Source organism: Mandrillus leucophaeus, unplaced genomic scaffold (assembly GCF_000951045.1).
Source record: "Mandrillus leucophaeus isolate KB7577 unplaced genomic scaffold, Mleu.le_1.0 Scaffold7, whole genome shotgun sequence".
Lineage (NCBI taxonomy): Eukaryota > Metazoa > Chordata > Mammalia > Primates > Cercopithecidae > Mandrillus > Mandrillus leucophaeus.
In genome coordinates, this window is record NW_012107585.1 from 4,897,521 (window position 1) to 4,921,941 (window position 24,421).

General features: G+C 42.2%; 1 protein-coding gene across 1 annotated transcript in view; it reads right to left on the bottom strand.

Moving 5' to 3' along the window:
• CIT (citron rho-interacting serine/threonine kinase) overlaps nt 1-24,421 on the bottom strand; it is a 206,395-nt gene that overhangs the window by 34,070 nt on the left and 147,904 nt on the right. The window contains exons 25-32 of the mRNA XM_011964547.1: nt 19,538-19,735; nt 18,574-18,767; nt 14,948-15,083; nt 12,957-13,061; nt 6,122-6,262; nt 5,267-5,374; nt 3,477-3,639; nt 3,025-3,189 (exon numbers count right to left, since the gene is read on the bottom strand). Of these exons, the coding sequence (XP_011819937.1) occupies nt 3,025-3,189; nt 3,477-3,639; nt 5,267-5,374; nt 6,122-6,262; nt 12,957-13,061; nt 14,948-15,083; nt 18,574-18,767; nt 19,538-19,735 (1,210 nt within the window). The remainder of the gene's footprint in view (nt 1-3,024; nt 3,190-3,476; nt 3,640-5,266; nt 5,375-6,121; nt 6,263-12,956; nt 13,062-14,947; nt 15,084-18,573; nt 18,768-19,537; nt 19,736-24,421) is intronic.

Consider the following 24,421-nt stretch of genomic DNA (forward strand, 5'->3'; position numbering starts at 1 on the left):
TGGTACTGAACCCTGTATATACTGTTTTTTCAATCTGATAACCAAGAGAGCTACTAAGTGACTAATGGACAGGGAGCGAATACAGTGTGGATATGCGGGACAAAGGGATGATTCGCATCCCAGGCAGGATGGAGCAGGACTGTGTGCAATTTCCTCATGTAACTCGGAATGGCACTCAATTTAAAACCTAATAATTGTTTATTTCTGGAATTTTTCATTTAATATTTTTAGAGCACAGATAACCACATAACTGAAACCACAGGAAGTGAAGCCCTGGATAATAGGGGACTACTATGGAAAGAAAATGTCAGGATCCACATTTCTGAATCCAACTCTGGTAGAACCATTAGAACAGGTGAGTTACAGATTGTGAAACTATTTTAACATTAACAGATGCTTCTAGATTTATAAGGCTCAACTTAAAATCTCCATTATCCAGTGATTAGGAATCAGGCTTTGTTTAAGAACATGTTACTGGTAGGAGACTGACTGACTATACGATGGTAGGCTCTCCTTACAACATCACCCCCCTTCCTTTCTTGGAAACGTGCAAGGAATAAATAACAGGAATGCACTTTGAAACTGTTTGGTGCAATATACGTGAAGGAGCAATATACTGTAGTATTATCATATTATCACTATTCAGGGAAGTTTCAGTGGACACCACAGCCAGAAGCAATGCTTTCCTCTATCTTGTCACCACCATTTTAATGACTTTAAGATTAAAGCTCTTTGGCTGGGCACAGTGGCTGAAACCTGTAATCCCAGCACTTTGGGAGGCCAAGGCAGTTGGATCGCTTAAGGTCAGGAGTTCAAGACCAGCCTGGCCGACATGGTGAAATCCTATCTCTACTAAAAACATAAAAACATTAGCCGGGCATGGTGGCTCATGCCTATAATCCCGGCTACTCAGGAGGCTGAGGCATGAGAATCGCTTGAGCCTGGGAGGCAGAGGTTGCAGTGTGCTGAGATCATGCCACTGACTGCTCTCCAAGCCTGGGCGATAGAGCGAAACTCTGTCTCAAAAAAAAAAAAAAGCTCTGTGATTCAAGGAGTTATATATACACAGGAGGAAGAAAATAACTTCTGGCTAAAGAAAAACAACAGCAACAAGAAAACACCATCTGGTTTACAACCAAAACAGGCTTGATTGCAATGCCATGATGCTAAACCACAGCTCTACCCTAGTGTTCTTAAGACATTCCAAACCAGCTTCCTTGGCCTTTTCTTAAGTCCTTTTAATCTCTAGGTAAACAGAGTACATTTGAGACCAGAAAGAGAACTCCTCACACTGGTAGAAATATAGATTGGCACAAACTACCAATATTCAAAATGTACATGACCTTTAACCCAATGATTCATTTCCCAGGAATTTCTCCAAGCACAACACCCACAGAGACACAGGATGTCCTCTGCAAGGTGTTTACAGTAACAGGGGATTGGAAACAACCTAAATGGCCATCAACAGGAGCCTGGTTTAACAGGTGAATTGCATGCTCACACTACAGAATACTGTGTGGTTCTCTGAAAGAATGGGGTTGGTCCTTATGTACTAACGTGAAACCTCTATGATAGCACTTTAATGAAATGAAGGTGTCTTGCAGTGTATACTGTAGTGGGCTATGATACTTATAAAAGAAAGAAGTCCTGAGAGATGTGCTTATTTTTTCTTGTTTTTGTTTCTGAGATGGAGTTTCACTCTTGCTGCCCAGGCTGGAGTGCAATGGCTTGATCTCGGCTCACTGCAACCTCCGCCTCCCAGGTTCAAACAGTTCTCCTGCCTCAGACTCCCAGGTAACTGGGATTACAGGCATGCGCCACCACGCCCGGCTACTTTTGCATTTTAGTAGAGATGGGGTTTCTCCATGTTGGTCAGGCTGGTCTTGAACTCCCAACCTCAGGTGATCCGCCCACCTCAGCCTCCCAAAGTGTTGGGATTACAGGCGTGAGCCACCACAATGATATTTATAAAAGAAGAAAGGCCTGAGAGAGAGATGTGCTTATTTTTTCATATTCTTTTTTTTTTCTTTTTTTTTTTTTTTTTGAGATGGAGTCTCGCTTTATCACCCAGGCTGCAGTGCAGTGGGGTGATCTCGGCTCACTGCAACTTCCATCTCCTGGGTTCAAACGATTCTACTGCCTTAGCCTCCCAAGTAGCTGGGACTTCAGGAGCGTGCTACCACACCCAGCTAATTTTTGTATTTTTACTGCAAACGAGGTTTCACCATGTTGGCCAGGCTGGTCTCAAACTCCTGACCTCAGGTGATCCGCCTGCCTCAGCGTCCTAAAGTGCTGGGATTACAGGCGTGAGCCACCACACCCAGCCTATTTCCTCATATTCTTTAAATATAATCACACAATGTAAGATACATGAATGATACAGACATGTGGTCACATACATGAACCATCACTGGAAGGATACAATGGCTGAAAGCAATGGTTGAGTCTGGGTAAGGGATCTGAGGATGGGGAGCCAGAAGACTGACTTCGTTTTTTTTTTTTTTTTTTTTTGAGACGGAGTTTTACTCCAGGCTGGAGTGCAATGGCACGATCTCGGCTCACCACAACCTCTGCCTCCCAGGTTCAAGCGATTCTCCTGCCTCAGCCTCCTGAGTAGCTGGATTACTACCCAGCTAATTTTACATTTTTAGTAGAGATGGGGTTTCTCCATGTTGGTCAGGCTGGTCTTGAACTCCCAACCTCAGGTGATCCGCTCACCTCGGCCTCCCAAAGTGCTGGGATTACAGGCGTGAGTCACTGTGCCTGGCTAATTTTTGTATTTTTAGTAGAGACAGCGTTTCACCATGTTGGCCAGACTGGTCTTGAACTCCCGACCTCAGATAATCTACCCACTTGGGCCTCCCAAAGTGCTGGGATTATAGGCGTGAGCCACCGCGCCCAGCCAAGACTGACTTTTTAATCTTTATCCCCTAGTATTACTTGTAATTTTTACCATATGCCTGCATGTCTTAGTCAACTAAAAAGAAATTTCCATACAACAACAACGGCCCCTTGAGAACGTACCCTCTGGAGTTGAAGACTCCTTTCTGCGGCTGGATGGCGGGGCCAGCAGGCTCATGGCACTGGGCTGGTGCTCTGGTGACCGCACGATGGCGGACATGGCGATCTGCTGCCTCGCGGTGGCTGGCGTGGATGGGTGTGGGTGGTCCGTCGCTTTGCGGTGGGCAGCTGCAGAGAGACCAGGACAATGCCTTTTGGTTAGCTGGGTAGCCTAGAGAACCAAACCAAGCGGACTGTCCCTGGGCTGTCTTTCAAGGACCCAAGACCAAAAGAATATGTGTCACATCAACTTGGCAACACACAGGGGCTATACGTTTTTCAGACATGGGATGTCTGGTTTGAAAGCATATGGGCCATAAACAGACACTGAACTAGTTAGTCTTGGCTGATCTCACTGAGATCAATCCTCTGCCTTTTCCACAGCCTTGAGCACTTTGGAGAGAGTGAGCCCCTACCTTCCTCCCGGGCGGACCGGAGCTCGATGCGGGTCTTCTGAAGGGCTTCCTCTAGCTCTGCACAGCGAGCTTTCTCCTTCTCCAGGGCCAGCTTCAGTTCATTGTACTGCAGAGGAACCTGTGTGGGCAAAGCAGGGTCCTCTTTCCGTCGACTAAATAAACCCTAGCAATGGAAACAGAGATATCTCCTAACTCCTGGAAACTGGCACTTGAAACTAGCTAAAGGAAATCTGACTCGGGAGGAGCAAACCACAAAAGCCAGGAGCATACTCACTGTAAGTGCATTTAGTAAAAATGGCATGTGAATTGGGGGAAGGGTAGGCTGAGCCACAGCCCGTTCCAGTCGGCTGAAAAAAATAGGGGTGCGGAAGTTTTCACCAAGAGGATTAAAGATGCTTGAATGGCCACCACCTCTTCCTTTAGCATTGCCAAGACAGGAGAGTCATGTCCTGAGTCTTTCCCATTCAAAAAATGGAATCAGGAGAGTATGGAGTATGGAGTCAGGAGAGATGGTTCAGAGGTCACTCTTGCCTTGAAATATGTCTCATGATGCTCAGTTACAAGACACAGAGATGAGTGTTTTGTAAAAGGAAGCAAAATTTTAAAAAGAATGCTAAAATGAGGTCAAAACAAGGGGCTTACTCGAAAAAAAAAAGGCAAATGAAAATATTTACTATACATGGAAAAAAAGGAAAACAGAATAATGCAACTTAAAAAAAAGTTAACTAAAAAAAAGTAACAAATGGAAACACCCTAACTAAATCAAGTGACATAACCAGATAACAGTTCACTGCTAAAATAAAAAAGATTAAATATCATAAGCATAATAACCATTTACAGTCACGCAGCATGCAAGAAAATCCTTCCCATGCAGCCAACGTCTAGTGGGAGGCGGCCTTTGAATGTTGTGCTCATCCCCTTACAGTGAAGACAGCATTGGAAATACTGAGATAACTGTCAACTTCAGCCCTCCACTCCTCCCTCCTAGGTATTCTAAGTCATCAAGGCCTCTCCTGTAAAACCACTGCCACTGCCACTATGGTAGGCTTCTGCATTTGGAAGGAAACTGCAAGCTCCTTTGAAACTTTTCTTGGAACTGGGAACACCTGGCCAAACCTAGTGTGAAGGCTTTAGTGGGAAAAGCATGTATAGATTGGGCTTATGAAAAACAATCTTCTCATGTGCACTACGTATAACCCTGCCCCTAGTTTGTAATTCGTCTCTTACGATCTAAAAGGGATGTTCAGTACTTGGCAGAGCGGAGAAGTGTCCAGTCAGACACTTCAGGCAGGTCACTCCAACTCCCTGAGTTCTTGTCTCTTTGTGAGCCAGTCAAAAGGACTGGACTAGATCACTGTTCAAGTCCTTTCTGGAGTGTGGTATGATAGACCTGAACTGCTGAAGCTGCATACTCGTGACTTGCTAACCCCCTCTGGAGTCATGTATGCATGACTTAGGTATAAATCTTTCTCTCTGCATACACCCCCTCTGCTCCAGCTGCTATGTGTGTGGGCTGGAAAGGGATGACTTCTTTAACAGCGAAAGATACTACAATTTGAATGGCCATAAACAAAAAGTAGTGTGTTACATTTGATTAATGATATCTTTCGATAAGACCTATTATAATTATCTCAAAATCTATTTTTCAACCCAAAATAAAACCAAAAATAAAAAAGAAGTATACTTTGTTTTCTTCTATGTTTCTATGATGATATATCGCAGTGGTGTGCACTGAGCCATGAATGATGAGTGAAACTGACAACTCCCACTTTTCAAACACTTTGACTCACCTTTTTCTTTTTAGCAGGTTGGTCCATTTTGGCTTGCAGAAAATCGATGAGTTTGGTTTGTTGAGAAATAGTGCCTTCCATTTTCACCTTTTCATGAGAATAGAGAACCTAAAATTCAAGAAAACACACTAACCTCAAACCCAGACAGAAATCTACTTTTAAAGTTGGTACTTTAAGAAACTAAACAGTGAAGTTGTTAGGATGCTAACATATGAAAATTCAACACAAACAGTACTGAGTCGGTATTTATTTAGTCCCAATTTTACTGCAAAGGAGAAAAAAAGATGTATTTATAGATAAATACATGAAAAAGTAAAAATAGCAACAGGTTCATTATAGGTCATGGTCACTATAGAAATCTTCCAACTTCTCTGAATGTTTGAAATCTTTGAAAATAAAATCTTGGGGAAAATACACACAATATGCAGCACAAAGATACCAACAGTTTTACCAGATGACTCTACCATCGTGCTTTGCCTCTGCAGACCATTTTATTTATTTATTTACTTATTTGTTTGTTTATTTATTTTCTTGAGACAGTCTTGCTCTGTTGCCCAGGCTGGAGTGCAGTGGCGTGATCTCAGCCCACTGCAACCTCCACCTCCTGGGTTCAAGCCATTCTCCTTCCTCAGTCTCCCAAGTAGCTGGGACTACAAGTACCCGCCACCACGCCCAGCTAATTTTTGTATTTTTAGTAGAGACGCGGTTTTACCATGTTGGCCAGGTTGGTCTCGAACTCCTGACCTCAGGTGATCTGCCCACCTCAGCCTCCCAAAGTGCTGGGATTACAGGCATGAGCCACTGAGCCCAGCCGTGCAGACCATTTTTAAGCAGATTCCCTCTGCCAGTCCTCACCTGAATGTTTTCCAGCTGATACTCCAGGTCACTTCTTTCTGTCTTCAGCAAATCAGCCCGATCTAGAGCTTCTTGCAGTCCTTGAGTCAGACGGAAAATGTGATTTTTCTGCAGGTCCATCTGCTGCTGTAATTTGGCTTGCTAGTGGGGAGAAGGGCCAGGGAAATGCTTGATACTGCACACAATACAATTTGTTCCCCCGCTGTTCCTATTTCAAACTAATTTCAGGCATGGCACCAGAAGTACAGCTTTCGAAATCATCTCAATTCAGAATTACCAATTGTCATCTATTCCAAAAGGATGCAAGCACAGTTAAAATGAATTTGCACAGAAACCTCTGCCAGCCAACAAGTCCCAAGATCCTTGCCGTTACAGGAAGTCCAGGCTACAGGGTTGGCCTTCCCAGAGTTCCAACTGAGGATATTTTGGTACATTAAGGTGAGGATATTTTGGATGGCATGAGCCATCCAAGTTGACATCTAAGGATTCGACTCAGTGCCATGACAACTAAGGTCCAATGTGTCTTTATTTTTTGTTTTCAAGATCTTAATCGTTGCTATGAGAAATTACTCCTTGCATGCAGTGTGGTATACACAAAGAGAAATCATATCATCCCTTACTTAATAAGTGTCCCATCAGGGTGAGAGACCCCAACAAGTACATGAATAGCCACAATCACGGGAGATATTTCTACATCACTGGGGGAAAAGAAGAAGATCCCAGAAGTACAGAGTGTTGGTAAAACCCAGAAAAGAAATTCCATTGAGTATATTGAGAATAGTTTTGTGCTGTAAATCTCGCTCCAATTTTTATAATGGAAGTTAAGAGAAAACAGGACAGGCTATAAAGACGCTGGTTTTGTGGTTCTTTTTCCTAAAACGCATCCGTTTCTAAAAAAGCAGGAGAGAGCAGGCATCCTGATGAGACGGTGCTTGATTTTATTCAAACCCTGGATTATAGCTTAACAACACTTACTGTGGCCCAAATAATCTCTTCCCTGGTAGCCTGGGTCCTCTGCAGACTTAGGGACAGACAGCTACTCAAAGCAATAAACATCACCACTGGAGATTCCAAAAGGCCTATGGCAGCCCCCAAACTCCTCCATCCCAGCAGGCCCAGGGGCAATGATAATCTCAGAATTTCCTGGCCCTCAGAATTTCCTCTGGACAGAGAGGAAAAACCTCTGTTTTTCTTTCCATTTATATTCCTCACCTGCCCTTCCTCTTAACAGGTAGCTGATTCCCTAAGGCATTGTGCTGCAGTAGAAAGACCTGGATGATAGATTCTTACAGACCCTGGTTTAAATCCTGACTTTTACACTTCCCATATCACTGATATCTGTTAAAGTCTGTATTTATCACCTCTCGGAGCCTCAGTTTCTTCATCTGAAAGTGGGTATACTAGCTTGCCTCACTGGATGACATATTGAACACAGTGCCCAGTATACAGCAGGTGCTTACTGAATGTTTGTCCTCTCCATCTCCTTTGTCCTTCTTTCTTCCCTCCATTCAGTTAAGGTGCTCCCTCTCATCCTCCCATCTGCCTTTCGCTAACAACACTGCCATAAACCAAGAGCTACCAACTAAAGATCACTTGGGGCCGGGCACAGTGGCTCACGCCTGAAATCCCAGGACTCTGGGAGGCTGAGGTGGGAGGACTGCTTGAGCCCATGAGTTCAAAGTGGCAATGAGCTATGATTATGCCACTGCATTCCAGCCTGGATGACAGAGCAAGACCCTGTCTCTAAAAAAATTAAAATTAAAATTAAAATTAAAAAAACCATTTGGCCCATGTGCGTAACCTGGAATTTCTCAATCAAACCACAGAGCCCCCTAAAATACAGGAAGAAAGGAAAGAAACAGCTAAGATACCCTCCTCCGCAGCATGAGTGATTTCTTCTGCAAATTACCCTCTTTAGTTTCTTCCCACTATTTTAGGACAACATTAATTACTAGGCAGAAACCAGAGAAACAAGTGCTGCGGACGAGAATCTGTTTGGTGACAGCCAAGCCCAAAATATTTTTCTAGAATAAATGCATCAACTGTCCATTGGCTTTCCAAGAAATAGGCTGGTTGAAGTAAGCGGGGCATTTGTACTCTATGAAAATGTTTTTCAGAAGCATTTACCTGCTTCCCAGAAAGAAGCAAACGGAGGTATATTCATGGGCCAGTGTTAGACTGAAAGGGGGGCCTTAGCTGTGTGTTTAGACCTGTCCAACAATTTTACAAGGGTGACAGGAAACTGGCAGGAAAAAGACAGGGGCTGTATGACAGAATAAGAGCGTGAAACAACCCCGGTGGGCTGGAAGAATGGATCAAGACCAACAAGAAAAACTTCAGTAGGATGGTAATTTTTAAATTGTCAACAGAATAAATATAGAACATAAAGATGTTTTTAAGAAAAAGCAAACTTGTGGAAAGGTAGGTAATGATTTAACAGACCAATGGTGTCAGTGATGTGATCAAAACTACCCAAAGGGCCCAGGTAATTGGCAGAGGTTTAGAGCCCAGTATGGAGATGGAAAGATCCCAATGTATTCAGTGCTATTCAGACCACATAGACTTGTAGAAACTCTCTGTGGAAAGACAAATCTACCAGAAAAGAACATCCAAAGCTTGAGGGGATCTAAAATGTTTCACTTAAAAAAAAAAAGGTGGCCGGGCGCAGTGGCTCACTCTTGTAATCCCAGCACTTTGGGAGGTCAAGGCGGGAAGATCACTTGAGCCTAGGAGTTTGAGGCCAGCCTAGGCAACATAGGGAGCCCCCGTCTATACAAAAAAAACTTGAAAAAATAAAAGAGAAGGCAATTTGGAGTGGGAGAGCTATTTGGATAGCTAGTTGACTATCATAGAGATAATAAAACTAGTTATCTTGCAGGAACGTTGCAAGGACCGTAAGAGTTAATTCACGTAGAGTACTCAGAGAGTCAGTCACATGGTAAGTGCTAATTAAACCTTAGTTATTTTAATAATTAATCAAGTAATCTGACTATTAATCAATATTAATCTCTCATTTTGGTTGGAGATATCAGACTACTTTCTAATTTCATGTGTTTCAACGTAATGGAACCAGTGGTTTTTTAAAGTGCAAGGTTTCAGTTCCAAATAAGAATGTTCTAAGAATGAGAGTTGCTGGAAAATTGGTTGGGATGTCCAAAGTCATTGTAAGTATTTAGGCCGAGGTTCAACGGGGCCTATCTATGAGGAGTGTTGAGGAAGGCATCTTCTACCTTGGATGAGAGATGAATTTGACCAGGACTAGCAACTGGACTTTGATCACTGGTGTTACTTCCAATGCACTGAGAGTGGCTATAAAGTGTCATGTTGAGAAAGCTTCTGAAGTCATTTTGGGCCCAGGAGGAAAAATGTGAAAGAAAGATCCATTAGTAAAGTTTGTCAGGAGCAGAGATAAAGGGAACAGTGCTGGAAATTCAGACTGCATAATATAAAAATTATTTCAATTCTGAGACTTTGATTCTGGCTCCATTTAAAAGTCTCCTTATAGGCTGGGCATGGTGGCTCATGCAATAATCCTAGCACATTGGGAGGCTGAGGTGGGCGGATCATTTGAGCCCAGAAGTTCAAGGTCAGCTGGGCCAACATTGTGAAACCTCATCTCTACTAAAAATACAAAAAATTAGCCAGGAGTGGTGGTGTATACCCATAATCTCAGCTACTCAGGAGGCTGAGGCAGGAAAATCACTTGACCCTCGGAGGTGGAGGTTGCAGGGAACCAAGAGCATGCCACTGCACTCCAGCCTGGGCGACACAGCAAGACTCCGTCTCAAAAAAAATAAAATAAAATAAAATAAAAAATAAAAGTCTCCGTACCTACGAAGAGGACACTGAGGTGGAAACCTTGGGCACATATGCTTATACAGCACACACCAACCAGGAGGCCCAATCACAATGTGGGCAATAAAGAGCATTCTTTGTTCCAGAACGGCTTCAACTGTCGCAGAAATCCGCCTCAGGCTCAATGTCAGCCAGATGTCTGTGCTCAAAAATCTTTCTGTGAGGAACATCCTGGGAAACTGGAGATGTTCTCATGTAGGTTTAGAAGTGAGAAGGAGGGAACTGGATCGGGATCCCGGCACTCTATTCCTAGAGTCGTCACTGACTCACCACATAACCTTGGACCAAAGTACTGAGCTGTCAGGGCCAACTCGCCTTCTCAGAAGGAAAATAGGACAGGCATGAGCATTGATTATTTCTGTTCTTTCTGTTTCCAGGATGTGCCTAAAGTGGGAACACTGTCTATTCATCCCAGATAAAAGACCCTAATTCTCTATTTGACCACGAGGTACATTTAACATTCCCATTGTAGTGTTGTTCATAAGGCCATAGGGTGAATTCCTGTGTGTGTTCACCAAATGTGTGTGTGTGTATGTGTGTTTAGTATTAAATTTTATTTTTTAAATTGTTTACAGAGGCAAAATACACATAAAATTTACCATTTTAACCATTTTTAAGTGTATAGTTCAGAGGCATTAAGTACACTCATATTATTGTGTAACCATCACCACCATCCATTTCTAGAACTTTCCCAAACTCCCACCCATATTTCATTTTAATTTTTATTTTGACACAGGTTCTCACTCTGTCACCCAGGCTACAGTGCAGTGGTACCATCAGAGCTCAATGCAGCCTCAAACACCTGGGCTCAAGTGGTCCTCCCACCTCAGCCTCCTGAGTAGCTGGGACTAGAAGTACACACCACCACGCTTGGCTGATTTTTTTTTTTTTTTTTGGTAGAGGCGGGGTCTCACTATACTGCCTAGACTGGTCTCAAACTCTCGGCCTCAAGCAATCCTCATGCCTCAGCCACCCATATTTTTAAAATTATCATTCAATAAAATATTTTATACTCACCTGCAAAAATTTTACTACACTTTTCAAACTTAATAGCACAACAGTATTACTTCTATCAGCAAAGTGCCTCAGGAGCTATGAGTATCATGTGACAAAACCTCATCAGCCAGAACAGGGCATTCTGGTTAATTAAACTGTCAGGCTCACTAAGGGTTAAACAGAATACTCTTTGGAGTCCAGTTTTTCATTATAAAGTGCATTTATCCTTGCAGGTCAATCCTAAAGAACAAAGCAGAATCATCAGTGATTCAACATAGAGGGCTCTGGCTGGGGTGTCGGAGGTAGTCATCAATTTAAATAGCAATTCTCAGAGTTCTGTGAAAAGGTACCAGCCATCACGTAAGGCACGGGTTTAGGAGATCAGTCTGAGCTTGTCTTTTATGCTTCAAAAGCAGGGCACACATTATTTTTAACTAAATTACCCAATGTTCAAAAGCCTTCATGAAATTTGGTACTCAGAATAATCTGATAAAAGTCTGCCCTATGCAGGAAGCTAATTTGCATGGATATCCTATCGGCATGAAACTTAATATACTTTGGATATTAGCTCTAAAGAACAATTTAACTCAATATTCACTCACCCATGTATTTAATAAACTTCTATTTGGCATACGCTATGTGCTTGATACTCTATTAAGCTTCACGTAGAAGGATAAAAATGACAGAGACCCTCTGGCCTTCATGACATATTTTTAATGCATTAAATACCTTAAGACAAGCATTATATGACCCCCATACTCTTACCTGAAAATTCTAATTTCAAAATGTCTAATTTGGATCTGACAAATTGTCACTTTCAAAATTCCACCTGGAATGGAAAGCTAACTACTGCATGTTCTCACTTACAAGTGGGAGCTAAGCTATGAGTATGCAAAGGCATACAAAGTGGTATAATAGACACTGTGGACTCAGAAGGGGGAAGGCAAGGAGGGGAGTGAGGGATGAAAAATTACCTATCAGGTACGATATACACTATTTGGGTCACAGGTACACGAAAAGCCTAGACTTCACCACCACACAATTCATCCATGTCACCAAAAAAACACTTGTACCCCTAAAGCTATTGAAATAAAAAAATCTTTTTAAGAAATTTGTTTAAAAGTTCAGGCAGGGCACGGGGACTCATGCCTGTAACCCCAACACTTTGGGAGGCCTAGACAGGTAGATCACTTGAGCCCAGGGGTTCAAAACCAGCCAGCCTGGGAAACAGGGGGGAACCCCGTCTCTACAAAACAATACAAAAATTACTCGAGCATGGTGGCATATACCTGTAGTCCCAGCTACTCAGGAGGCTGAGTGGGAAGACGACCTGAAACCAGGAAGTCAAGGCTGCCGTGAGTAGTAATTGCACCACTGCACCTTAACCTGGGCAACAGAGCAAGATCAAAAAAAAAAAAAAAAGACTCCAGAGAGAAATGAGCTACCAGCCGTGAAAAGACATGGAGGAAACCTGGATGCATATGACTAAGTGAAAGCAGCTAATCTGAAAGGCTACATACTGTGTGACTCCAGATATGCAACATTCTGGAAAAGGGAAAACTATGGAGACAGCAAAAGATCAGTGGCTGCCAGGAGTTGAGGGTGGAGAGGGATGAACAGGCAGAGCACAGAGGGTTTTTAGGGCAGTGAAACTATCCTGTATGATATGGTAAAGGTGGATAACTGTCACTATACATTTGTCAAAACCCATAGAATGTACAACACCAAGAGCAAACCTAATTTAAAGTATGCATTTGGGGTGATGATGATGTGTCAGTGCAGGCCCATTGATTGTAACAAATGGACCACTCTGGAACAGGGTGTTGACAGCTGGGGACGTTGTGGGAGGAGGGGGCGGGGAGTATGTGGGAACTCTCTGTGCTTTCTGCTCAATTTTGCTGTGAACCTAAAGCTGCTCCAAAGAATAAAGCCTATTAAAAGAAAAAATTCTACTTGGCCCTTATCCCAGGTGTTTCACACTCACCTCTTCCAGAAGCCTCTGTTTGAGCTCTCGTTCAGTCTCCAGCTTCTGCTGTAAGCTTCGGGCATTCATTTCAAGCATAGCATGCTTCTTCTCCAGGTCATTGAGCTAGACATTTGGAAAGATTGGCATAATGCCACATTTAGGAATGTTAGATGCTGACAACTTTTATGAATGTCCACGAACCTTCACGAAGAAAGAATATTGAGTTCTAAAGGTCAGAACGTAAAGGTTGCTTTTTTCTAAATACAGAAGTCCATGTCACTGGTGAGTCTTCCATAGGTTATTAAATGAGGATGGAAATTATTTCTAAGGGATGGCTCTTAAATATAGCCATGACAAGTTCTAGGAGATGACTGCTTAAGGATTTATTTATCTGACATGCTTTGGCTGAATTTAATTAAATAATCATATGCTGAATGCTTACTACCTGCATTATGGCTTTTAGGATGAAAGGATAACTAAGCTCTCAAGGATCTTACATCAAGTCAGAAAGGCCCATAACTAGACACGTACGCAAATAATGACTGTTTTGTCAGATTTTAAGTTTGATAAGAAAGGCTTAGGAAGGAGAAATTCATCCCAATTAGGAGAAGATCAAGACAATAAGGTATTGCAAAGTCTGGAGCTTTAAAAGATACAAAGGACTTTGCTGCTTAATACTTTAAGAGCAGTCAACTAGAAAAAAATATTTTTCACATTAAACATAAAAGGCCTCACATATCTCTAATAAATCTAGTTTCCTCATGCTAAAAAAAAAAGTGGTAACCCAGTTTCAGGGAACTCAGGAGTGTTCCTCACTAGAGAGCTCTGGCCTTAAATCTAATAATTCTGTTTCTATTAATATAAGTATCTGGTAAGAAAATAATCATGATGTCCATAAAGATTCATATTTATCACACTGTTATTTATATGGCAAAATACTGGAAGCTCAAATTTCCAATACAAGTATAATGATTAAAGTAGGTACTTCCATGGAATTTATTTATTTTTTTTAGAATCACATGTTCAAAAAATACTCAACTCAGAAAAAACCTGCAGTTAAATGATTTTTAATAAAAACATGTAAAGCTGTACACATGAGAATCTAATTTATAAAAATACATACGTATGTCTATGTATGTGTGTATATGCATAAACATAAGCACAGAGACTGCAAATAAATTCACGAATAAAACAATAGCAATGGGTGACCAGCCATTATTTCCTTTACTTTTCTGTGGTTTCTATATTTTCCACAATGACCCAAATAACTATTTTTCTATCATGAAATAACAAAGTTGTAGAAAATATAAAATCAGATTGTTATTTTGTGTGTGTATGTGCATGAAAAAGAGTGTCTATGTACGCATCTGTGTGTTTATACATAAAATTCCTCTGATCTTCACCTTGGTGATCTGTAACACTGAAGTACCTATTCTGTATCTCTCTCAAGATTATTAGCTAAAATCTCTAAAACATTGGTTATGACTGTAAATGTAATATGGAGAGGCACATGGATGGAACACGTGTATTTCCCATGTGAAATACTGAGAACTGGAATGCGTCATCAGACCCTATCATGACCCTGAACTTGGAACAAGGAGAAGCTGAGCTACCTATTACTGCAGCAATGGGATGAGCATTAGTCACTGCCACCAAGAACTTCCCAAAGATGCACAGCATTCAATCCATAAAGCCTTCTGGAAATAAGATGCCAGACAACCAGAGAGTAGAACACCCAGATCAAAATTCGAACTTCAAGGGCCTAGATACACAGATTTTAAAAAGTCACTGGCCGACTGTGATCACTGGGCACCCACCACACCCACCCACGCTACTGCCAACCAAAAATGTCCCATGGTAAGGCAAAACCATGGGACATTTTTGGAGTGCATGAACATATGTTTATGAAATATGTTTGCCATGGATTGCATTTGAATTTTTATCAAGCGTGCCTTTAAAAGAAGGAAACGAAAATGTTTTCCTAAAAAGCAGAAGGGGTGGGCGCTGACCTTGTCAGAGAGGCTCTCGGCCTTCAGCTTCTGCTCTTTGAGAGCCTGCTGCAGAGCGAGAATCTCCGCCTTGTGCTCCTTCACTGCCAGCTCCACCACCTGGCGAGACTCGGTGATCCGCTGATCGGCTCTCGCCCTGCCAGAAAAACACAGGTCAGCTTTTGGAAGCCCCCCAACAGCTGACCTGTTGAAAGAAGGCTGGTCCATCTCTAATCCTGACGAGCAACTAAACAGGCTGCAGGCCAGAGAGATGCCCAACCTAGACTCTTAGTTCCAAACTGTCTTCCTTTCCAACAGCTTACCAAGCAAAGATTTGACCCATGTTAGGTTTGGGTGAGAAAAAACAAAACAGGCCAGGCGCAGTGGCTCACACCTGTAATCCCAACAGTTTGGGAGGCCAAGGTGAGTGGATTACCTGAGGTCAGGAGTTCCAGACCAGCCTGGCCAACATGGTGAAATCCCATCTTTACTAAAAATACAAAATTAGCCGGGTGTGGTGGTGTGCACCCCTAATCCCGGCTACTCAGGAGGCTGAGGCAGGAGAATCACTTGAACCCAGGAGGTGGAAGTTGCAGTGAGCCAAGATCACACCACCGCACTCCAGCCTGGGTGACAGAGCAAGACTCCATCTCAAAAAAAAACAAACAAACAAACAAAAAAAAAAAAGTTAAATGTTTTTGGGTACTCATCAAGAAACTGAAACTTGAGGCTGGGTGTGGTGGCTCACGTCTTAATCCCAACACTTTGGGAGGCTGAGGTGGGCGGATCACCTGAGGTCAAGAGTTCGAGACTAGCCTGGCCAACATGGTGAAACCCCATCTCTACAACAAATACAAAAAATTAGTCAGGCATGCTGGCGCGTGCCTGCAATCCCAGCTACTCAGGAGGCTGATGAGGCAGAAGAACTGCTTGAACTTTGGAGGCGGAGGTTGCAGTGAGCCAAGATGGTGCCACTGCACTCCACCCTGGGCAACACAGCAAGACTCCGTCTCAAAAAAGAAAGAAAAAACAAAAGTGAAACTTGAATCTGATGAGTGTCTCCCCAAATAATGCTAAAGAACAGAAAAATCAGAAGCAAACTGGGAAAAAAAAAATCACTTCCCCTTCCCCATTTAGGTATCATGCTTCCTACTTCCACACTTTGGCTTATACAATCTCCTCCACTGGCCATCTCCTCCTTTGCTACTCTGCAAACTCAAATCTTACTCAGCCTTCAAGGATAAATTCAAATGCTATGATCTCCATAAAACTGTTTCCACTTTCTCTTCTCAGAAGTAACGTCACCTTGTTCTGTATCCAAAGCATAACTGTATTTCTCTCCTAAATATATATATACATATTTGAGATGGAGTCTCACTCTGTCGCCCAGGCTGGAGTTCAGTGGCGCGATCTCAGCTCACTGCAACCTCCACCTCCAAGATTCAAGCAATTCTCCTGCCTCAGCCTCCCAAGTAGCTTGGACTACAGGCGCATGCCACCACACCCAGCTAATTTTTGTATTTTTTGTAAAGACAGGATTTCGCCATGTTGGCCAGGTTGGTCTCAGACTCCTGACCTCAAGTGATCCACCCACTTCAGCCTCCCCATCTCTCCTAAATATCTGAATCCATATCTCCTCCAGTAGACTCTTAGGCTCTTGAGAACACGGATTAACAATTATATTTTACTCATCTCAGTATCCCACATAATACCAAAACAGAAAAAAGAAAAAAAAAAAGAAAAGAAAGGCACGATCTTCCACAATTGCCCTGAAAGCAGACATGAAATGAAAGCAGACTAATGCTAGTCTTCCTGAGAACAGTTCATAATTATACCTTCCATGTATGGTCATGTATTTCTTGATGCTGAAGCCAGATCCTACCCCAAAAATGATCTCCGTAGGTCCCTAGAAACAGCTAGGATAGGAGCTGCACTTGAGGACGGGAGGGAAGGGGTCTGTGAGAAAACAACCAGAACTTATAGTGAGGATGGCAGAGTCTAAGGTTTCAGAAGGAAGCTGGAACAGGAGACTTAAACAGCAGTCCCTCACATCAACAAATACCCTGAGTGTAGAAGCTGGGAGGATCCACAAAAAGGAATTGTTTCTATCATTTCTCTTGAAATGTAAGGGTCCTCATCTTTTACCTCCAAACTTTTGAAGCTCAGCTGAACTTTGCATAATCCATCTGATATATTTAGTTGAGCCTACTATGGCCCAGTAAATGTGAGAGATACCCAAAAGAGTGTGACACAGATTAATTCATTGATTGATATTTCTGCGGATAGCTTATCTTGCTTAAGGAGTTCAGAGAATCACAGGAAGGTAAGTTTCAGAGGAAGGTGACATGAGCAAGGTTATGAAAAATGGATCCAACTAGCTGTGTAGACAGGAAGTCACGGGGCACACACTAGCCCATATCGTGCCTTTGTACAAACTGGAAAGCGGCACCCGTCCTTCTAGGCCATTTCTTTCCATCTGTGAAACGTCATCACATACCAATTTTGTCAGAAACAGAACAGTTTCCTGCCATGAGCTGTAAATCTGTCATAACAACTCTTCCAGTCTATGACATCTTCAATGTGACCAGCAACCCTCAGAGCTATGGAGTACACAATTGCACCACTGTGGCCCTGCAGGAAGGGAAATCTATACTAGGTGAACTGTGGAAACAAAAGTGAGAAAGCAGAGGAACGACACTACCTGAACTGATTATTATCACTTCCTACTAAGAAAGGAAAAAAAAGAAAAAACAGGCAGGCATGGTGGCTCATGCCTGTAATCCCAGCACTCTGGAAGACCAAGGCAGGTGGATTACTTGAGGTCAAGAGTTCAAGACCAGCCTGGCCAACACAGTGAAAACCCATCTCTACTAAAAATACAAAAAAAATTAGCCGGGCATAGTGGCGCACACCTGTATTCCTAGCTACTTGGGAGGCTGAGGAAGGAGAATCTCTTGAACCCTGGAGGTGGAGGTTGCAGTGAACTGAGATGGTGCCACTGCTCTCCAGCCTGGGTGACAGAGTCAGACTCTGTCTCCAAGAAAAGGAAAAAAAAACCACTAAACTATTCTTGTAAAGCAGTGGTTCTCCATTGGGGACAATGTCCAGAGACATACTTGTTGTCACAACTTGGGAAGGGGGTTGTTGGTGGCATCTAGTGAGCAGAGACGAGGGATGCTGCTCAATATCCTACAATGCACAGGACAGCCCCCATAACAAAGAATGACCCAGCCTGACATGTCAATAGTGCCAAGGTTGAGGAATCCTGGGGTGGAGGGAAGACTAGCACTGCACATGACCAGGATTAAAATGGTAATGTTCTTGCTATGGTTACTCTGATAAGAAACCTCATGAGAGTGTTTCTACACAGAAAACAGAGGTATTTGCCCTGATGCCCAGGCCTCTGCATGGGGAAAACAGATACCAGCCACAGCCACAGAATCCAACTCACACTATCTACGTTTACAACTAGGGTGACCACCCCATCCTGGTTTGCCCAAGAGTCTCCTGGTTTTAAGCACCAGGAGGCTTGTGCCCCAGGAAGCTTCTCAGTCTCAGCTGGGAAAGCTGATCACCCTGTTCACAACTCTCAGGCTGATCCTCCTGCGGTCACCTGTCATGAGCTTTCCACAAACACAAAACCCCACCTGCTCTGTTTCTCGGTGTCCAACATCCTCTGCAGCTCTCGAACCCGACACTCAAACTGGGATTTCTCATCACCCAGGACGCTCCTCCAGGCCTCCCACTGCCGCTCTTTTTCTAGCAGCTCGTCGTTTAGGGCCTCCAAATCCATGACCTGTTCCTCCAGCATGGTACACGTGGTCTTCAGAGCCTCCATCGTCTGCAAATCAGTACCACGGATTTGTGCCTTATCTTTAAACAAGGATTTCCTGGAGATTACTTTGGTCAGGTCAGTTTCAGAAAAGCACAAGTTTCTAACTACAGTTTGAAATGCAGCTTGTCTTTTTCCTCTGCAGCCCGAGGGGACCAGGCAAGAATGGACGAAGGGCCAGTGCTGCAGCCACCTTAGAGGCAGAACCCAAAGCAAAGCCAGGGGAAGCGACTAAGCTTAAAATCAAGCCATTTACGTTGATCTCCCAAAGCATTTGATTTTGTTTTTATCTACATTTATTTTTTCGAGGCAGGGTCTAGCTCTGTCACCCAGGCTGGAGTACAGTGGCATGATCACAGTTCACTGCAGCCTCGAGCTCCTGGGTTCAAGCATTCCTCCCGCCTCAGCTTTCTAAAAAGCTGGAACTACTGGCATGCACCACCAAGCCCAGCTAATTTTTATCTTTTTTGTTTTAAGAGATGGGGTCTCCTGGGCTCAAGTGATCTTATCGCCTCTACCTCCCCAAGTGTCTGGATAACAGGGAAGAGCTGCCACACCGGCCCAATTTTTTAAAATCAAAATTAATAAGAACTACACACTTTTAAAAGCCATTTTTAAAACCCTAAAGACTTAGAAACAAGACATGATTCTAAAAAGAGCCCAGTGAAGTTGGGTATGAAGTTTAGTGTTGGAACCCTTGGGAGAATGCACCAAGCACTCCTCCTAAAATTCTTCTAAAAGTCCTCCAAGGATCTCATGACCTTGTTAACTCTCCTTACTTGCTTCTGGCTGGTAAGCTGCATCTCTCGTTCTGTGATCTCCCGGCGAAGGTGGTCCACTTCACTTCGCAGTTGTACAATCTCATCATTGGCGCCGGAAGCCTCATCGAGTTGTTTGGACAAGTAGAAGTTTTGGTTGTTGAGTTCAGCGTTATCCTCAGTCAGCTGGTTTAGCTGCTCCTCCAGGTCTGTGATTACCTAAAAGAGGAAAGGAATCCAGTTACACGCCAAGCACATTCATTTCAAATGAGAAACTGCTTCTAGGGCTATGGATTTCTGAACTCACGTGACACTGGCAATCAACGTGCCGCTCATGAGTTTGCCCACCTGACCTTGAGAGTCACGTCCAAGCTCCCACGCCCACCCACTTAACTCTAAACATGAGCAGTGGTAGAAAAAGACCCAGTTTCTCTCTAACTCAGGACACATCTAAGAAATATGGCAAAAGCAATCAAAAGTAATCACTGCATGAAACGGATGACTTTGAATGAGATCAAGTTGACAGAAATAATACAATATGGAAGGAAAATGCAAATTAATAATAGACTGGTATCACAATCTGCTAATTAAGCTAAAAATGCCCATGACACTATCTCTAGGACCTTATTATTAGAGATGGCCACAGTCTTAGAAAGCAAAATGAAGTTCTTATCAAGGAAGACTGACAGGGAAGGGCACCAGGAGTTATTTCAATAATATCACAAGCAATAAATTTCATTTCATACAACCAAGGAAAAAAAACTTAAGGGAAACTCAGAAAAACCCTGAAAATACAATACTGTACTATACCATCACTTTAATGTATTTTACTATACAGTTGGCTATCAGACAATGGGAAGCCATGTATATGAAACTGTCATTTTATTGAGAGAGATTTAATCGGGGTTTGCTAAATTACTTTCCTGCTCAGTAGCAGAATGACTTCAGTTTCAGAACATTTAGCTTTCCTATTCTCTTTGCTGAGGTTTAGAATTACTGCTTGCAGAGAGCTTTCATGTATAATACTTTAGAAGTTTAAGGGCAATTTTCTAATAATAGTTGGACTGAGGCACACAGGCAGTAAATTAAATTGTATGTAACAAAAAGAAGGAAATTAAAAGGAAATGCCATTAAGCCTACAGTTATTAATTGTTTCCAATTTTCAAACCTAGAGTCGATTTCGTTTATGAAATGTTGCCATTGCTTTCATGACTAATTCCCTATTTTAACCCTCTTTGATTATCAGTTTTTAAAAAAATCTCCCCAGGCACATAGAATTAAAGAACATCAATTAAGTACATTTGTCCACAAATGTACTCAGAAGAGATACAACTTTTCATTTTGTTAACTGAGCTGATAACCTTTTAGTGTATGGTCTAATGGTCTAGTGATTTGCTTTTTAATGTCAAAAGCCACATTAATTCATAATGTACTGTTTTGAGATACACTGTCAGCTACAAAAAGGGGAATAAAAGTTATCTGGTCAGGTTCTTAGCTCAGATACCTTCTTTATCAAGGAAGACAAATAAGCAAAATCTGCACATTTGCCATTTCTAGCAGACACTTATGACTTGTAGGGTCCCTGCCTTTCCCTTTCTGTGACATGTTAAATCTCCCGAAACCAGAAACAATGAATAAACAATGCCCACTAGTTCAACTGGTCTCCTTCCTGTATGTAGTAAACCTATTCCTCAAGATGTTTTTCGTAATGTCTCCATTTAACTACTATGCTTCCGCCTACCTCTTTCCCAAAGAAAAGTAAGACAGGCAGGCTGGCTTGGAAGATATAAAATGGATTCTGGAACCCCAAATAAGCCATCTGACCTTTGCTGGGTTGGTTTCTCCATCTGTGACATGGGAGTGAACACTATATTTACTCATCTGCTCTTACTCTTTTAATTTTTTGAATTTTCTTGCATGTTATTTGACCTTAATGTATCATGTGAACATGAGGTCAGGAAATCGAGACCATCCTGGCTAACACAGTGAAACCCCGTCTCTACTAAAAATACAAAAAAGTAGCCGGGCATGGTGGCAGGCGCCTGTAGTCCCAGCTACTCGGGAGGCTGAGGCAGGAGAATGGTGTGAACCCAGGAGGCGGAGCTTGCAGTGAGCCAAGATTGCGCCACTGCACTCCAGCCTGGGTGACAGAGCAAGACTCCATCTCAAAAAAAAAAAAAAAAAAAAAAAAAGCCTCTTGGGGGAATAAACAGACCAGACTACAGAAAGTCTACTCACATGGAAACACACCATTGCCAAAATAATTTACTTGTCATTCAAGGATGTAGTTAAGACTTTGGGTACCTGCTTTCTTTGATTCATGAAAAAAATGCAATTTATCATTTGTGATAGTAGCCCATTTCTGCCACCTTTTCGTTTTCTCCCAAAATTATATTATAAAATGCTAAAGAAGAAATACTTGGAAAAGGGCAATTTGGTATCACTCAGTTGAGATGGGCCCATTGGAGTAAGAAGGGTCTTTCTATTTCCCTGTTGTCATCAAGTCTACAAGGGTTCTTGTGGCTCTGATTATATTTCTGGTTTGTGATTGCTGGTTCTATATTTGGTCATCATCTCTATTTTGCCCATTTGACAAGAGAAGTGTTACATGTTTTTGTAAAGTACCCATACTGAGATTTAAGGCATTTTAATTGATTTGGACTTTTTATACACATATTCTATCTACCCAAGCCGTAACACAGTTAGCTTGTGACCTTGTTTCAAGTTGCTGGAGTCATGATATTAAATGTTGGACACACCCATGCACACACACACATATGTTACTGAGTTTACAGATATTAAACTGACTTATGACATAGGCAGTAAATTAATGGTCTTTGTGAGTTTTTTTAAAAAGGCATAGTAACAGGCAATGTTCACTACTGTCCTTTGAAGTAGGTATTATTTTATTTCTATTTTATGGATGGGGAAATTGGGGCAACAGAGATGCTAGGTAACTTGCCCAAGGTCACTGCTAGTAAATAACAAAACCAGAATTCGAACCCAACACTAAAACTCAAGAATCTACATTCTTGCCCCCTAAACTATACTGCCTCTCTAAAATAGGGATAGAAGTGTTTATTCAATTTTTTTATTCAGATCTTTGAAAACTGAAATGATGCAGGTAAAATATATTTACCATTCAGGACAACCCTTCTTGATTTCGATCCAGGGAATGTGCAAGGAAAATTGGTAGGTCTACTTTCTGGTCCTGGGTATATTCTCTCTCCACCAAGGTCAAATGATTTGTTTACTATGAGTCTGTTAACCTTTTAACCCCAAAGATAGAGGGTAAAAAAGAGAAACTGAAAGGTTGATTCCATCTTAGCAGTAAAAAAAGATGGGCAAGATATCTTCACAACGCAGGGGCCAGCAGAGCTTTCTTACATGCTGTTTTTACAGATAACAGGTCTTGGTACAGTTCGAAGAAAGAAGGGAAGATTAAAAAAATGATCTAAGCTGGACATGGTGGCTTACACTTGTAATCTCAGCACTTTTGGGAGGCTGAGGTGGGTGGATCACCCGAGTCTGAGAGTTCAAGACTAGTCTGACCAACATGGAGAAACCCCATCTCTACTGAAAATACAAAATTAGCCAGGCATGGTGGCACATGCCTGTAATCCCAGTTACCCAGAAGGCTGAGGCAGGAGAATCGCTTGAACCCGGGAGGTGGAGGTTGTGGTGAGCGGAGATCGTGCCATTGTACTCCAGCCTGGGCAACAAGAGCGAAACTCCGTCTCAAAAAAAAAAAAAAAAAAAGCGGAGATCGTGCCATTGTACTCCAGCCTGGGCAACAAGAGCGAAACTCCGTCTCAAAAAAAAAAAAAAAAAAGATCTACTCTCAGTGTGAAAAAGAAAAAAAAGAAAGAACTTTGTTTGGGCTGATCTGATCTGTTGTTTTTCAATGCTATCATGGTTCTGAGAAGAAGACATGGACCTCTCACACCTAACTGGAAGACCAGCAGAGGAAAATTACCAGGTAAATGTCCAATGGCACGTTAGGGGTGAAGAAACCAGTCAGATAATGAGCATCAGGCTAAAAAGACACAGGACTGAAATCCTATTTTAATGCCTGGTTCTCTTCTGAAGGCAGCTATTTGCATATTATTTATTTTTAATCTTATAGCTGACAGATTGATTCATAATTAAAACTGTGTCATATGTTTGCCCACCAACTCCCCTCTAAAACAGACTTAGGTAGGGTTTTAGGTGCCAGATTGAATCAAATCCTTTTTAAATGTCTTCAAAATATAGAAATGGTCTGAGCTTGAAAATCTTACTGTGCATGAGCTTTTTGAAAGCTGAAGAGAGCTCCTATCAATTGAGTTATTATGGGAATTGTGGGAACTCCCATAATAACTCATTTTTAAATGACAAAGATGACATTTCCTAGCGGAGACAATCTTCGGCAATGCCAAAAAAGAAAGGAACCTCCAACACATTCCTCTGAAGTGTCTTTAAAGCGGTCTTGAACTTGGAAAAGTATAATTGAGACCTACTATTGTGGCTAAATGTTGTTCTAAAGTAGTGGTTTTCAAACTTTTTAAAGTAGCAGCAGAGCCATTTTCCAAACAAAAGATTATATTTTAAGCCCAGGAGAATAAAATATTAATAGTAACCAATGTTGTTTAGCACTTTCTATGGATCAGGCCCTGTGCAAGCAGTTTGCACGTATCTCATTTAATTCTCGCAGCAACCTTATGAGGGAGGTACTACTACCAAATCCCATGACTCAGTGTTCCGTAAGTTGTACTGTCTGAAATGTGGATACGTGGTATACTGGAACCAGAAGCTCTCTCTCTTCCCTCACCCAGCCCCCAAAGAGCAGTTATTAAATTAATTACGTATCCTACAATCAATGAGGGTACTGACTGGAACTGAGGGTATACAATGTCATCTCCATTT